The 15,353-nt window shown below is 35.9% G+C and overlaps 2 protein-coding genes across 11 annotated transcripts in view; one reads left to right on the top strand and one right to left on the bottom strand.

Annotated features, from left to right (window-relative positions):
- The first annotated feature begins 1,328 nt into the window (after window positions 1-1,328).
- On the top strand, window positions 1,329-11,030 carry LOC306845099 (protein-arginine deiminase type-2-like). Of its 2 annotated transcripts, none has more exons than XM_079377675.1 (16): window positions 1,329-1,533; window positions 4,590-4,755; window positions 5,324-5,393; window positions 5,533-5,594; window positions 6,082-6,199; window positions 6,581-6,733; window positions 7,024-7,214; window positions 7,426-7,529; window positions 7,679-7,790; window positions 7,999-8,106; window positions 8,252-8,403; window positions 8,531-8,678; window positions 8,913-9,006; window positions 9,086-9,159; window positions 9,307-9,444; window positions 9,883-11,030. In XM_079377675.1, exons 1-16 carry the CDS (start codon window positions 1,343-1,345, stop codon window positions 10,114-10,116), a joined length of 2,115 nt encoding a protein of 704 aa, XP_079233801.1. In that variant the 5' UTR covers window positions 1,329-1,342; the 3' UTR covers window positions 10,117-11,030. The 2 variants fall into 2 exon arrangements, with proteins under 2 accessions (XP_079233801.1, XP_079233802.1); XM_079377676.1 differs by lacking the exon at window positions 1,329-1,533 and adding an exon at window positions 2,499-2,751.
- The window catches only part of LOC306845098 (rap1 GTPase-activating protein 1-like), an 81,286-nt gene continuing 73,791 nt past the window's right edge, over window positions 7,859-15,353 (bottom strand). For 8 of the 9 annotated variants that reach the window (XM_079377674.1, XM_079377672.1, XM_079377673.1 and 5 more), the window contains 5 exons: window positions 14,908-15,049; window positions 14,502-14,607; window positions 14,159-14,211; window positions 13,835-13,887; window positions 11,001-12,864 (listed from right to left, as the gene is read on the bottom strand). In XM_079377674.1, the coding sequence (XP_079233800.1) occupies window positions 13,879-13,887; window positions 14,159-14,211; window positions 14,502-14,607; window positions 14,908-15,049 (310 nt within the window). In that variant the 3' untranslated portion in view covers window positions 11,001-12,864; window positions 13,835-13,878. Of the gene's footprint in view, window positions 10,111-11,000; window positions 12,865-13,834; window positions 13,888-14,158; window positions 14,212-14,501; window positions 14,608-14,907; window positions 15,050-15,353 lie in introns of those variants that run through there. The other variant, XR_013781966.1, reaches the window with a different exon arrangement.

Here is a 15,353-nt window from a genome sequence, read left to right on the forward strand (position 1 = left end):
TCCACCAGCAACATAATTCAAATGTGAAGTTATGTGCAAGACTGAAATGATCTAACTCATATGTATGTGCTAAGGGCCAGTTCTCTGACTACACTCTCGATGTAACTCAAAGTATAAATTAGACACTATAGTGAGATGAGATATTTTTAAACTAGGCCAGCATGTTGACACCAGTAATATATTGTGTCCAATGATACAACAACAAAAAGATCTAAGATCTATGACATATACATTTATTTTAGATATGATATTTATATTATATTTAGGTTATTACAGCTATTGCATTATATTGTGTAACAAATTAGGCTATATTGCATGTACTGTTATGACTGTGGTCATTATATGAAAGCAATTATTAGCTTTATTAAAAAAAAAAATCAAATATACATGAAATAAAAATGATAAAAGCATGTTTTAAATCGGATTCCATAGTGTAAAAAAAAAAAAAAAACCTGTCTGCTTTGACATGAACAGACACATTTACACATTTTCAAACATTAGTGCTTGCAGAAATGAAGCCTGCAGGTAAACTTGTCATACCAGAATTGCCCAGGCAAGTTAATCATACGCTTTATGGTTAATGATGCATGTGGCGAAAGAGTTTGTTTGTGTGTGTGTAAAAATATTATTTAAACAAATATTTTTGGAGTAAAGAAAATCAAAAGATGAGGCATCAAAAATGGTATCTTGGTAAAGGTATTTAACACGAGGTCCAATAAAACCCAGTAATCATCCAATAATTAACAAAGAATACCTGGAATGAACACGATCAATATACGATATTGCCACCTGCAGTAAAAGCATTTAATCTTAAAATGAATTGATTTTTGACGTTTGTCGGATAATTTGACAGACAAAAAAAAAACAAAAAACTTCAGGACATGGTGCTGTGTGATGTCAAAAATAGTTAAAGTTTTCTAAGTCTAACAACTTGTGTTAATTCTTGTTAAAGCAGATATTAACTGAAACTAATAATGCTTACTTGCAAGCATTTAAGTTCATAGATTGTCATAGAAAGAGGTGAATATGCCTTCAAATATAATATTATGCAGATACACAAAGTATTTGACATGCATCAGTAATACTGTTTGATGCTGCAAGGTAAATAAGCATAAATCTTGCAGACTTCCAGCAAACAAACCATGTCTGCATTTTTACTGAGCTACTCATCCATTCTTCATGCATTGTTGGTCAATAACCACATTGTTTAAGCTTTGCTTTTAAATGCTGGAATATGTAGCTTTGAGCATGTTTTTGGACAGGTGAGAACATGTCTTTTCTCTCCTGCTGTATCATCCGCCCCTATTTCTCAGGGGGAAAACAGGTCATTTGAGACTTGTAGATGTGGAAGCCTGTAACAATGGATATGTCGCAGGAGCAAACACGGTCAGTCAGCTTACCTCGGAGGCTGAAAAAGAGAAAGAAGGGGTCAGACATGACTAACATGTTTCAGCGGACCTGTCGACTGGAAATTAATGTACCCACACAAATTGTGCATGTTGTTGGTACGGAATTTAAGGTGATTGTAAACCGGTAGGTAATGTGATAATATTGTAATCCATTGTTTCCCTTCATTGTGTTCTTAAGAAATGGCATGAATTGAGGAACTGTATAGCAGTAGCCAAGCCTACACTGTAGAGTATAATACTTATTGGAACTGTTTTTATTATACATATGCAAAAGATGCACATTGTGGTTTAACCTCTACACATTAAGTGCATTATACATTTTTAATTAAAAGACTTTAACAAATGCACATGACGGTCACCTAGCGGGAGAGGTTATGTCTGCAGCATTCTCGAGAACGATCTTTAGAAGTAATTCTGTAACTGTGTTTAAAATCTTTGCATTAAATTGAACTCATTTATAAAATCAAAAATAAAATAGTATTAGAGGGGTATATTTTAGTTTTTGTTTGTTTGTTTTTTGCATGCATTATGTGATAATGTAACAATAAAAATGCAGGTTTTATTTATTTAAAAATTTGTATTGACTATACATCTATAATAGGCTACTAAACATATCAGTGCTGTTAAACAATAAATAATAGTGCAACTTAAATGTTAAGTAAAAACTAAAAAGGATAATGGAAAAAAGATCATGGGTAATAATGGATAATAGCCTACAAAAGCAATAAACTATAAATGTTAAACAATAGGTTTAACATTTATATCCTCCATAGCACATAAATAATTTGTATGACTCTAAATGTAACAAAATTAAGTTTACTCTCAAACAAAGCTGAATTGTGTTTTGGATGGGTGAAAAATAATGGCTTGCCTGCAGGCACCAAGAAAGAAAAAGATATTAAAATCAAAATTAAAATGCTTTTTATTGGTTTATTCAAAGCAATCTCTTACCAAAAATGTACCGGTACTGTCATCGTATTTGCATCATGTGCTTGCAAATTGAAGAAAACGGGTTGTTATCCTGAAGCAACGCGGTGCAATACTTGGCCAAATGATGGTGTTAACAGCGGTCTCTAGCGGTCAGTAGATATACTGAGATGTGGGCGTTTCCAGGCAGCTAAAGGCTTCACTAGATGTCCACCTGCACTCAGTCGGACCAATAAGCTCTGGCACGGTGACATCTGAAGTACATAAAGGGTTGAAGGGACTTGTTGAGGTCACTTTGAAAGAAAGACGCATCTTTGCAAACCATGGTGTCTCGACGATCACTTACAATTGACACTGAGAAAGCGACAAGGGCGACATATGTGCTCGGAACGGAGCTGACGGTCAATTTAAACAGGTGGGTTAATTTATTTCCATGCATTATATGAATAGACTATGAATATTAGACGATGTTTTATTTTAAAGGGACAGTCACTCTAGATGCGTTCTTGTGCGCGACGGAGCTCAAGGGAATTAAACACAGCGGTCTATTTTAATACAAGCAAAATACATATTTAAAGGGACAGTTCACCAGAAAGTCCCTTTATTATTTACTCGCACTTTTGTTGTTTCAAAACCCGTTTAACTTTGTTTCTTCTGTGGAGAACGGACGCAGTCTCTATCCGCTTGCGTTGCATGTTTCATACGATATGAGTGAATGGTGACCAAAACTGCCAACATTATGATATATAAGTTATATTTAAAACAAGTTAACATTACAAACGGATCCGTGTCAAACCGGCTCAGTTACTAGTAACTACTTAAAAAAATAAAAAATCAATCAAAGGGTTAAAGTGTGTTAACCACTGAGTTTAGTTTAGATCAAAGGAACATAACCAAGGAATTTGAATGGAAAATAAAAGGATTCATTTCAAAATTACTATTATTATTTTGACAAGCGCATCATTACAGACTCTGGGAACCCAAACATAAGGAACAGTCCATTTAAACACAATGCCACTAAAAAGGATGCATGTATATAGACTGACCATTGAAATACAACACAGACAGAAGATATGAACGCAATACTGTTTTCATAAATTGGTTCACGGCTAAAATGGTCTATTGTTCTGTTTCTAAACCGTTCATTGGTGACATCATTCTGGAATAAAGCGAGGTTTCAGTATTTGCAGATATCGATGTGTTTGTCTGCATAACTGAATATTTGCTGGGAGAATTCAGGGGGATTGATTTGAAGAATTTCTGCTTGCAGTTCCAAAGACGGATGAATGCACTCGTTGTACTGCAACATCACTGAGCTCTGTCTCAATGCTTCTGTTTATTACTGCCACTGTCGGCTACTGTCTTTCATAGCTTTACAGACCTCCTAACAGCTCTTTTCTTTAGGTTTTTAAAAGACTTTATAAATTTTTTGTATTAGTCCATACTGAAATAGACAATCCCCCAGCAACATCATCATGACTGGTGCTTGTTGTCTTAGAATTGAACCCTATATGTGTTATAAATAATAAAATAGCCCATCATCTAATGTAATTATGACCTTTGGGTTGGTGACATCAGTGGTGTGACATGCTATTAATTTAAATCCATTTTATATTATCTTTTTTTTTTTTTTTTAATTCATGTCAGAAAATGTTGGTTCTAACCGTTTAAAAGGTTAGTAGTTTTTTTTGTTTTTTTTTTATTCTCAGTATATTTGTAGATTTTAATTGATATAGTAGATTACAAAATGGTCTTAAAGTGTTGGTTATTTCCCAGTAAATCATAATGATATCGTCCCTTCAGGAGAAGAATTTCTTTTTAACATCAGCATTAAATTCTCTAAGAACCACAATGTAGAGTCACAACCTTAAAGTTATCCGTAAAGCTGTGTAATGCCAAGCCAAACTATATTTTATTACCTTTGGGTTTCTGAAAGAAGTCTTTATGCTCACCAAGCTGCAATTATATGATCCGTAATATTGTGAAATATTATTACAATTTGAAATAAGTTTTCTATTTTAATATAATTTAGTACATTTTTATTCCTGTGATGGCAAAGCTGAATTTTCAGCATCATTAATGCATATCTTTTGTAACATAAATGTCTTTACTGTCATTTTTGATCAGTTTAATGTATCCCTGCTAAATGAAAGTATTAGGCCTAATTAAAAAATGACTGAATAAAATGGTTCTTTTTTTGTAATATCCTACAGTTAAATAGATAAATTGATAATGTGTATCTGTTCTCTACAGGTGTGCCCCACCGCTTTCCAAATCCTTCTCGATAAAATGCGGACCAAATGTGGATTACAAGGTGACTCCTCCGGCCAAGGACAGGAACGGCCTATACCCCCTCACCCCAAACTCTGTCCTCATCGTCACCATGGATGCAGTCAGCGAGACTGCAAATGACAGCAAGGTACCTACAGTGCATCCAATCACCTTTGTGCTCAAAAAAACTATTTACAGTAAGAGCAAAGACAGAACAAAACAGTGGAATTTTTCCGCGTTTGGAAGAAGATTCTGTGGAATAGATTCAAACAAGATAAAAAGTTTGAAACTGAGCCAGAAAACTTAGACTTGCACAAATATTTAAAAGGAGGGCAGATTCCATTTAGGTGTGTGTTTTTTTTCGTTGTATGACCAGCCTTTGCACTAAAGCAGATAATAGTCTTTTAGAAAATAAACAGAACTGAAAGACATTGACAGCTGCAGGCAGGAAACCGTTTGCCTTGTCAGTCTTGTTAGTCTGAAGCACACGCTGTGGTTGACCCTGGTACTAGTCTATGCCGGAAACTGAGGTTTATGTGTTGACGTGGTCTCACGTCACTTTCACAACACTGTCTAGTGCTCACAGCTTGGTATATGTTGCACATTTTTAAATGCAATTAGTACAGTAATGAATCACTTTACCAATCAAAGAAAACCACAATAATTGTAGTAATTCAGCTTATGCCCGTTTTTTTTTTTTTTCTGATCCGTTTCAGCTATCTGTGAGGTACTATGGAGAGAAAACCGAGTCGCTGGGGGACGCCGTGCTGCATCTAACAGCTGTCGGTACGTTTGAGACATGGGCTACGCCTGTGTTTATGAATACTGCTTATGTAAACAGTATATGTGCTGTAACTATAAACAGCCTCATGCTGGTGGGACTGAAGGGACAAGCAAGACTCATGTTGTCTCTGTTCTGTTGCAGAGATATCTCTGGACGTAGATGCTGACCGAGATGGCGTTGTTGAGAAAAACAATCCAAACAAGGTGAGCTTTGTTTGCTTGTTGTCTTGCGATCTGTTCTATATCATCATTATTGGGGAGATTTGTTTTTGGCTCATTGCTACAGGGTTGGAAATGGTGGATCACAAAAGAAGATATTTAGAAAAATGTCTTGGCGTTTTCTTGTCAATTCAATCAAAGTCAGTAGGGTCTGGAAGCCCATGTCCACCAGAGAATAAACAATTGTGACCTTTTTTTTTTTTTTTTATTTATTTATTTTTTTTCTCAGAATTCTGAGTATACAATTTTCAGAATTGTGAGCAAATTGTGAAATAAAAAGTAGCAATTGCCTTTATTTTTATTTATTTATTTTTTTGTGGCATAAACAGCCTTCCATGATAGGGTCCAAGGTTTTTTTTCGAATATCAATGACTTTCGAAAGAGTTTTCTGTGTTCCAGCTGCATAGTGCTATCTTAGATATTCAAGACTTTATTTGAAGAATGTGTGATTAGTATTGGATTTTGGATCTAGGGATCGTGGAAGTGGGGTCCTAATGGCCACGGTGCAGTCCTGCTGGTCAACTGTGACTCAGAGACCACTTACAAGAAGACACTGGACAGTGAGATTGATGAGATCAATAAAGTGTCAGGTTAGTCTGGGCAGGTCTGTCAAGTCTAAATAGACTTTGTACCAAAGCCTGGTGTGTTGTGTACTTAAACAGTATTTTCTGTATGCACGCAAAATGCTTCCTTATTATTCGTCGATTATTAATCCTGTTTGGCCATAATGCAGTGCAAGTCCAGTGAATTTTTACCCGTTTATTTTAAATCAAACTGTGATTTATTCAGTACTAATAATAAACCCATCTATAAAAATAAAAATTTAAAGCACAACTTCACCCAATTGTCGTGTATTTTTCTGTGCATACTGAACTGTTAGCTTCGTTAACTCGTGACTCTTCTCTTGAAATGACATGCTGTGGAAAGGAAGTGAGAATCGTTATTAAAACGTTTATATTTTTTAACGGCAGATTTACAGGACATGTCCAAGATGATCCTGCGCACCAACGGTCCCGCTGAACTTCCTGAAGGCTATAAACTAACCATGCACATCTCACAGACCACTTCAGAGAACGTGAGAGTCTTTCGACCACGGACAAATGCAAAAAAAGACGACGTGTGGAGTAAGTGAATAGTCAAATATTTTCAGAATATATTTTGAAAGAACAATGCTTTTTGCTGCTTGTGTAGTGTTTAGTTTGTTCCACTGAAAAACCAGCATGCATACAATTACTTTATGGAAAATAGCATTCCTTACATTATTTGTGGAAAAGAGAAGGTTTGAAAATGTATATTGTAATTTTACAGGCAGGCATAATGTGAAATTTTATGATTAATTTAGATGGAGGCAAAAACTGATACATTATAAGGTAACATCAGTCCTTTACTAAATGGCTCCTCTTTCTTGTACCAGAGCACAAACTCTTGAAATTGTTCCTGAAAGACTATATCATGGTGGTGGGAACGGACATGTTGACGAAGGAAGTGCCCTATCTGGGAGGCAAAACTGAACTGGCGTTCTTTGTAGAGGGTCTTCGATTCCCTGATAAAGACTTTGATGGGCTTGTCACCATCAACCTCAGTCTACTAGAGCCCTGTGGCAAGGTTAGTGAAAGAGACAACTGTCTGATCTCTCATGCAACCTGTAGGACATCAAACATTGTTCTTTTACTTACTGCAAGAACTACTTCAGTCTTGTAATGAAAGTTACACTCAAACTCTTCCATAAAATGACGAAAACTGAATAAAATAAGTGTTTTTTGGGGAGGGGTAATATAATTCTCGAACCGCTAATTACTAATTATTTTCTTAAAAGGGTTGCCCTGAAACACCCATCTTCACAGATACAGTGGTATTTCATGTTTCTCCCTGGATCATGACCCCAAACACCCTCAAACCTGTGGAGGTGTATGTGTGCAGGTGATAGTCAAAGCCTTCATATGTCATTTAACAAATAATGCCATTTTCCAGAAATAGATACAGATATTTCCAAGTATTTCTTGCTACTCACTCTTTTATCTTGTAAGTCATGGTTTAATGATTTACTTGTACTTTTATCTTTCTTGCAGCACGAATGATAACTACACATTCCTGAAGAGCATAAAGAACCTGGTGGACAAGTGTGGCTACAAACTGAAAATATGCCACGAGTACATGAACCGGGGCGACCGCTGGATGCAGGTCAGGGGAAAATCAATCAATCAATCCATTCAATCAATAAAATGATAAATTCAACAAGTCGATATTTTCAAATACTTTTATTCAGCAAGGATGCATTAAATTGACACACATTTATTACAAAAGATTTTAATTTAAATGTTCTTTTGAACCTTCTATTCATCAAAGAATCTTGAAAAGGATGAGTAATTCCTTCTGATACACTCCACAGGATGAGCTTGAGTTTGGCTACATTGACTCTCCCCATCATCAGTTCCCTGTTGTACTGGACTCTCCTCGTGATGGAGATCTTCAGGATTTCCCCTACGAGTCCATTCTGGTGGGTGAGACTGCTAAATGCTCAAAGGGGGAAAAAAAATGGTCATTTACTCATCTTACCACCCTCCATGTTATTCCAAACCAACATTGGCATCAAATTCTGATCACATACTAATGTATAGATGCACTAAAACACTGTGCCACAGGGTCCAGACTTTGGGTACGTGACACGGCATGCTTTGAATGAGGAGGTGAGCAGTCTGGACTCCTTCGGTAACCTAGAGGTTAGTCCACCAGTCACAGTCAACGGGAAAAGTTACCCACTTGGCAGGATCATCATTGGAGTGGCATTCCCTACGTAAGTACCACAATTCTAAAGAAACAAATAATAATATACTAAAAAGTCTCCACACGATATATATATGATGATTGATTAAAGACTATAACCTAAAGATTCAACAAGATTACTTGTGTTTAATTTTAAGTGCAACTCGTGGCCGAAACATGACCCAAGTCGTCCAGGACTTCCTGTGGGCACAGAAAGTTCAAGAGCCAATAGCGCTGTACTCTGATTGGCTGGTTGTGGGTCATGTGGATGAGTTTATGACCTTTGTTCCAGCCCCTGACCGAAAGGTAAACCGATATGTTCAGAATACTACGATACACCACCAGTCAAAAGTTGTGACTTATTTGAAAAAAGTCTCTTATGCTCACCAAGGCTGCATTTATTTAATTAAAAATACAGTAAAACAGTTTTTTTTTTTTTTTTTTTTTTTTTTTTTTAAATGGCAATACTTTATTCTGAACATTTGCCAGTGTTTTTTAAATCCCCAAAACGGTGCTAACTGAAATGGTTTGATTGTTCAGAAATTCCGGTTGCTGCTGGCTAGCCCTGACGCCGGATACAAAGTTTTCAAACGCTTACAAAAGAAAGGACATGGAGAAGCAGAAGTGTTTCCAGGTAAACACTCACTAATTTTCTCCGTTTCAAAAAAAGTTCACTATCTACCACAGTTCATAACATGGTTTTATCTGAACAGGTTTGCCAGAGGCCATCTCTTTAAATAAGATCCTGAGTGACAAAAAGCTACAGGATGAAAACCGATATGTGCAGGTCAGTGAAACGCAACATTCACAAATAACCCTTTAACACATTAAGATGGGTTTTCTTTTGTCCAATTAGTATCTAGATATTTTTGTCAAGATATTTTGTCTTTTTATGAGAGAGAATAATGCTGGCATCTTCTAATCTTTCACTCAGAACTGTATTGACTGGAACAGGGACATGCTGAAGAAAGAGCTGGGGTTGGAAGAGGAGGACATCATTGATTTGCCCATCCTTTTTAAGGTGTTAGAGGAGAAAACGGGCCCCAGGGCTGTGGCTTACTATCCTGACATGGTACAGCACATTTTTAAGAACTTGCTGAACGTCCACTCACTTTTAAATATTAGATTTTTTTTTTTTACTTTCAATGAAAAATCAACCAGTCAAAACACACTTCTCATCAAGACTGCATTTAGTTAATCAGAAAAACAGGATTATTGTAAAATAGAGTAGAATTCAATCATTTAATTCATTCTTAATGCAAAGCTGAATTTTTAGCATCATTACTCCAGTCTTCAGTGTCACATGATCTTTCAGAAATCATTCTAATTTGCTGCTCAAGAAACATTCATAGCTATTATCAATCTTGAAAACGGTGCATAACTTAAAGTATCATTAACCTATCATACCAAATGCCCATTAATATTCTACAATCAGGAATAATAAAATGCTTGTAATCTGATATTAGTTTTCATTACGTTGACCTTTTGTTTTGTATGCATGTACCCTCAGGTGAACATGATCGTGTTGGGGGATCAGCTGGGCATCCCAAAACCATTTGGGCCAAAGGTGAATGGCAGGTGTGCTCTGGAGACCGAGGTGTGTTCTCTTCTGGAGCCTCTGGGCCTCAAATGTACCTTCATTGATGACTTTGCTCCGTACCACAAACTGCTGGGTGAAGTTCACTGCGGTTCCAACGTTCTTCGAGAGCCGTCCCCTTTCAAATGGTGGAACCTAGAGCTGTGAAAGAGAGACTAGAACTGTCAAGTGCCTCAACTAGCTAATTCTAGCAATAAACAATGCACGGAGCAAAATACTAATGGGATAATTCATCTAAAAATGTCATTTACTCGCCCTCATGTTGTTTAAGCAGCTTCTTTCCATATAATGTCAAGTTGCTATCAAATCAATCAAAAATCATTAACATCAATTTGCACTGTGTTCTGAAGTCATACAACCGCTTTCCATGAGGAACCGACAGAAATTGAAGAGCCTATTCACTGATGAAACCCTTTTGTTGCATCCGCACATTGAAACTGAGAGCTGTTGATTTTCAGTAAATGCAGATTGAAAAAGAGAGCAAAACGTATACTTATGAAACGACATGAGCGTGAGCAAATACTTTTTGGTAGTTTGTCAGATTCTTATGACTTTACTCTGACAACTAGGTCTTGTTTTTAACAGTATAGTTACTCCTCGGGCTGCAGTGGTGCTGTTTCAGGATTTCTAAGAAAATTAAGGGCTAACAATTATAAATAATATTTTGAAGTGGTTAAATATAATGTTAAACACATACAGCTTAAGAGTAGTTGGGCCTGTATCATAAAACAAGTTTACCAAATAAGTTGGGTTTATTTCAATTAGTCGGACTTATTATCAGTTGATTTGGTTCGAAATAAGTCAGACTAACTGAAATAAGCCTGACTTTAGTAAACTTGTTTTATGAAACGGCCCCCTGTTTATTTTTTCTTAAAGTCTGTACTGGGTTTTCATAACTATGAACCATGAATGTTCATTCTGTGTTGCCTCAATAATAATGACTGAATTTTTAATTTTATAATTGTTGATTGTCTTGGGTGTGCAAATTTAAAAAAAAGTTTCCATAATAATGTACATTACAGCAAACAATAAACATTCCACGAACCCCTCTGATCTTTATTAAACAATCTTTTGTTTTATTACAAAAAAGGAGAATGTATATACAGTGAAACATTTCATAAAAGTAGCATAATAAGCACTTGTAAAGGAGAACACAATCACTTGCAGAAAGCGGTCGGTGTTTGGAATGAGTTTGTGCTTAATGTCTCTAGCATGTGCAAACACATTATGTACAGTTCGACCAATCAGCAGAGACTTGGGGCCCTGACACAGTGAAAGTATGGCTTCAGCCAGCCAAAAATATTTTCCCTTGTCCATAAACTGTTTTATAAGCATCACCTCTGAAAGCATTCAAACAGCATTATAAGAAAGAAATATCTTCAAACAAGAAGCGAATTGGGAAATTAGTCTTACAAAAAATTACCAAGGTACTTTCATGTTTTTGGACATGAAATTGTGGTAATGCCATCTTTCTTCTATGGTAGTAATACCATAGTATTCATTAAAATACACATCATACAGAAAATACCATAGTATTTTAAGGAGCTGTAAAAGTGACTAAAATATTATTGCAAACAACAAATTGTAAATATTTAATTTGATATTTTGCCAGTGACTTTCTTTTTGTTTTAATGACACAGCTTCGGATAGTTGCTCAAAATAATTAATCATAATTAATTGATTGGCTCAAAAAAAAGCCAAAGTCTGTATCTGATAAGTCATTGAGATGAATGGGAAAGCACTAACACCATAATGCTGTGATTAAAAACTAAAATATGATTTTGATTACATGATATGTAAAATTGGCTTTTTTTGTTCGCAATGATTAAAACTTGCACGTGTTTGAAAACAAAATAAATTTCCTACCATTTGCTATTGAACAAAGCATCATATGAATATATTCTGACCTAGTGTTTTCCATAATCCATATCCACTATCATATATGTGTCTGCTGTTTTACATTCAATATTGCTCACCTGTCATATAAGCAAAAAAGTCTTCAGGGCTGCCAATATATCTGACTTGAGAGACATTGATGTTTTAATCTACACAGCTAGCTTAAAAACATGAAACTACAAACATGAGGCTACTACATCAGTGTACAGTTTACACACGTGTCAGTTTTACCACAAACAGCTGTGGCCATACAAAATATGTTGATCAGTAAAACAGCATACTATTTAAAAAGTATACAGCATCTCACACCTGATCTATTCATTTTATCATAAATTATAATGCCTACACTTCATTTATTGGATGGGACTGGAAATGGCTTGGGTGCTTGACACCAGAAGAAAGAGAACCACACTGAAGAACAACATTTAACATTTACCTATATTCATTTTCAACATCATTACATCATGACACAAAAGGCAACAAAACAGAACCACACACAGATGTGTATTATAGTGCTTTGCGGGTTCATGTGTATTTTAAGCATGATGGGTTTAGGTTGAACTTCATTTGTTATTCTGAAAGATGACGAAAGCTTGTGACAGCTTACCACCCCCGTTGCTAAAAGATATACTCAATAAATAAATAAATATGACAAATAAAACCCAAACCCACACAATGAGGGCCACTGTTGAAAGAAAAAGCAGCCTATGATAAGGCCATAATCATGCGTGAGTCGTCACCTGCTGGCAGCTCTTCTCTGTTCTTCTTCTGCCTTCAACACAAGCCAGGCAGGTTTGCTGTTTTGCCTACAGATCAACAGCCATGATAGAAGATAAAGGGGTCGAGTCTTTACAAGAGCGCGCTAATACTCTGATGCACACTTGCCCGACTGTTTGCCTCCAGGCTGGAACTAGCAGTTCCCTCCCCTTCACATCCGTCTCTACAGGAACTCTTGTGAGCACATAGAGCGTCCGCTGCAGAGGGATGCTTATGAAAATGCTGAAAATAAGACAGAATTAATAATGATTAATAAGCATAAGGTTTATGAATATATCATACAATTCAAAAGTTTGGGGTTGGTAAGATTGTGTAATGTTTCTGAAAGAAGTCTCTTATTCTCTCCAAGGCTGCATTTGTCTAAACAAAAATACAGTAAAAAAACAGTGGACACTGAAATAGTATTACAATTTAAATACCAGTTTTCTAGTTGAATATATGTGACCCTGGACCACAAAACCAGTCATAAGGGTCAATTTTTCAAAATTGAGATGTATCTGAGGGTGCAAAAAAAAAAAATCACTTTACTTAATGCCCTAATGATTTTTGGCATAAAAGAACAATCAATCATTTTGACCCATACAGTGTATTTTTGGCAGCGACTTAAGACTGGTTTTGTGGTCCAGGATCACATATTTTAAATTGAAATGTATTTCTGTGATGCAAAGCTGAATTTATAGCATCACTACTCCAGTCTTCAGTGTCACATGATCCTTCAGAAATCATTCTGATATGCTGATCTGCTGCTCAAGAAACATTTCTTTTAATTATCAATAGTGAAAACAGCTGTGCTGCTTAATATTTTTGTGAAAACTGACTTTTATAAAGATACTTTACTGTCACTTTTGATTAATTTAATGCATCCTTGCTGAATGAAAGTATCAACTTCTTTCAAAAACAATCTTATGTTGATGAATGCAATGTAAGTCGCTTTGGATAAAAGCGTCTGCTAAATGCATAAATGTAAAATAAATGTAAATGTAAATCTTAAATATCTTGCTGACCCCAAACTTTTGAACACTAGTGTGATTTTCTAAATATCATGCTACATTACAAACAGCAATACAACTAACTTAACAAAATGGGATAAAATTAAGTAATTAAGAGTTATAACAAAGCAAATATAGTTAAACGACACATATAAGTCCAATAAACACATAACATATAATCCACATTTTTTGCTGTTCCTAACCTGTTGATGGACATGCATGAAGTCATCTACAGCCTACAGGACAGCTAGCAATTCTATGTAGGATAAACACACACAACACAAAACAAATACAAAAAAACCTTCATTAAATCTAATGTTCAAGAGCAATTACACAGGTACAGAGAGAACGGTCATGCTATGACTAAAGCGGTGATATTGAACATTATCAGTTTAATTTTTCCTGAGAACAATTTATAACATTATTCAAGGTTTATGATCATTTTCCACCCTCTTTCCAGGACATTTTGATTCTTCTCTGCCTGTAGGACTCTATAGATGGCATCTTCATGACTAGCATGTTCTTACCGAGTGTTGTCTCTCTGTTTTTGGACGAGGTTCAGATTGCTGTCGAAAGGGACCTATAGTGAAACAGATAAAGCCTTGACATGATTACAAACGATATAAACTGAAGGACTCCTTTCCTTAGTCTTTATGATACAATATGTGCTCATGCTAAACAGACTGAAGCACAGGTGCACAGTGCAGTTGCAAATTATGGGTGCAACAGGTTAAACAAAAATAGCTCTCCAATATTTTCCTGTGCATGAAAATCTAACAGTCAAACTCATAAATTATCATTATGTAATCCTTTTAATAGAACAGATATTGGCTTGGGTTTTTGGGAGGTGAAATGTTTGTTCTGTCTCACCGTGTGAACTGCTCTGACTAGCAGTACCAGGGCCGTCTTCAAACCACACGCTGCTGTATGTAAACGAATCTCGTTTGTGAGGCGTACCAGCTGAAGATAGACTCTCCTGTGTTCAGAAACATGAAAAACATATGCAAACAACAGAACAAGTCAGTCTTGCCAAATCATATAGGTGTACTGATACTTCTGTTCAAACAATTAAATGCTAATTCCATTACGCCTGTATGCATTTGCCTGCAAATAGTTTGGGCGTTTAAAGACAGGTGATTTTCACTGCCTGTCAGTTTGTATGAATACATTACAATTTTACCCAGTGACAACATTTTAATCACAATGTACCTATCTTTTAAGTAAAATATGAGTCATGTATTGATCAATGATGAGTCATATGTGTGTGTGACCGCACCAGTCCTGTGTCATAGTCCTCTGTCACTTCATGTTCCTGCTCGTTCTCCTCCACTACGCTGGTGAAGCTACTGGCATTGGATGAGGAGCGAGACAGATCCTGAGACTCTGGGATTGAGGGAGCTCGACAGCACAGGGCCAAACTACAAACACATACATATGCACATATATCGGGTCAATATACCTGAAAGACTAAAACTGTTCACCTAAAAATTTACATTTACTGAAAGCTTCTCCAAATCTGTCTCAAAACAAACTCATCAACATCTATAAAGGGCTGAGGGTAAGTAAATGTGTCATTTTTGGGTGAACCACTCCTTTAACTAACCACCATTAAATGCATATGGTCAAAGATTTAGATGCATTAATTTGTTTAAAGTTGGTTGAGGTATATTTGATTCACTTTTGAATTCACACATATTTCTTTCAATTACTGTATCACACATC

The sequence above is a fragment of the Barbus barbus genome (assembly GCF_936440315.1).
Source record: "Barbus barbus genome assembly, chromosome: 25".
In the NCBI taxonomy this organism is placed as follows: Eukaryota; Metazoa; Chordata; class Actinopteri; order Cypriniformes; family Cyprinidae; genus Barbus; species Barbus barbus.

Bases quoted from the DNA above. Each gene is read 5' to 3' on its own strand.
- LOC306845099 (XM_079377675.1), top strand. From the start codon at position 1,343: ATGTGGAAGCCTGTAACAATGGATATGTCGCAGGAGCAAACACGGTCA. The intron at 5,394-5,532 runs GTACGTTTGAGA...GTTCTGTTGCAG, and splicing joins GCTGCATCTAACAGCTGTCG to AGATATCTCTGGACGTAGAT. The intron at 9,445-9,882 runs GTACAGCACATT...ATGTACCCTCAG, and splicing joins TGGCTTACTATCCTGACATG to GTGAACATGATCGTGTTGGG.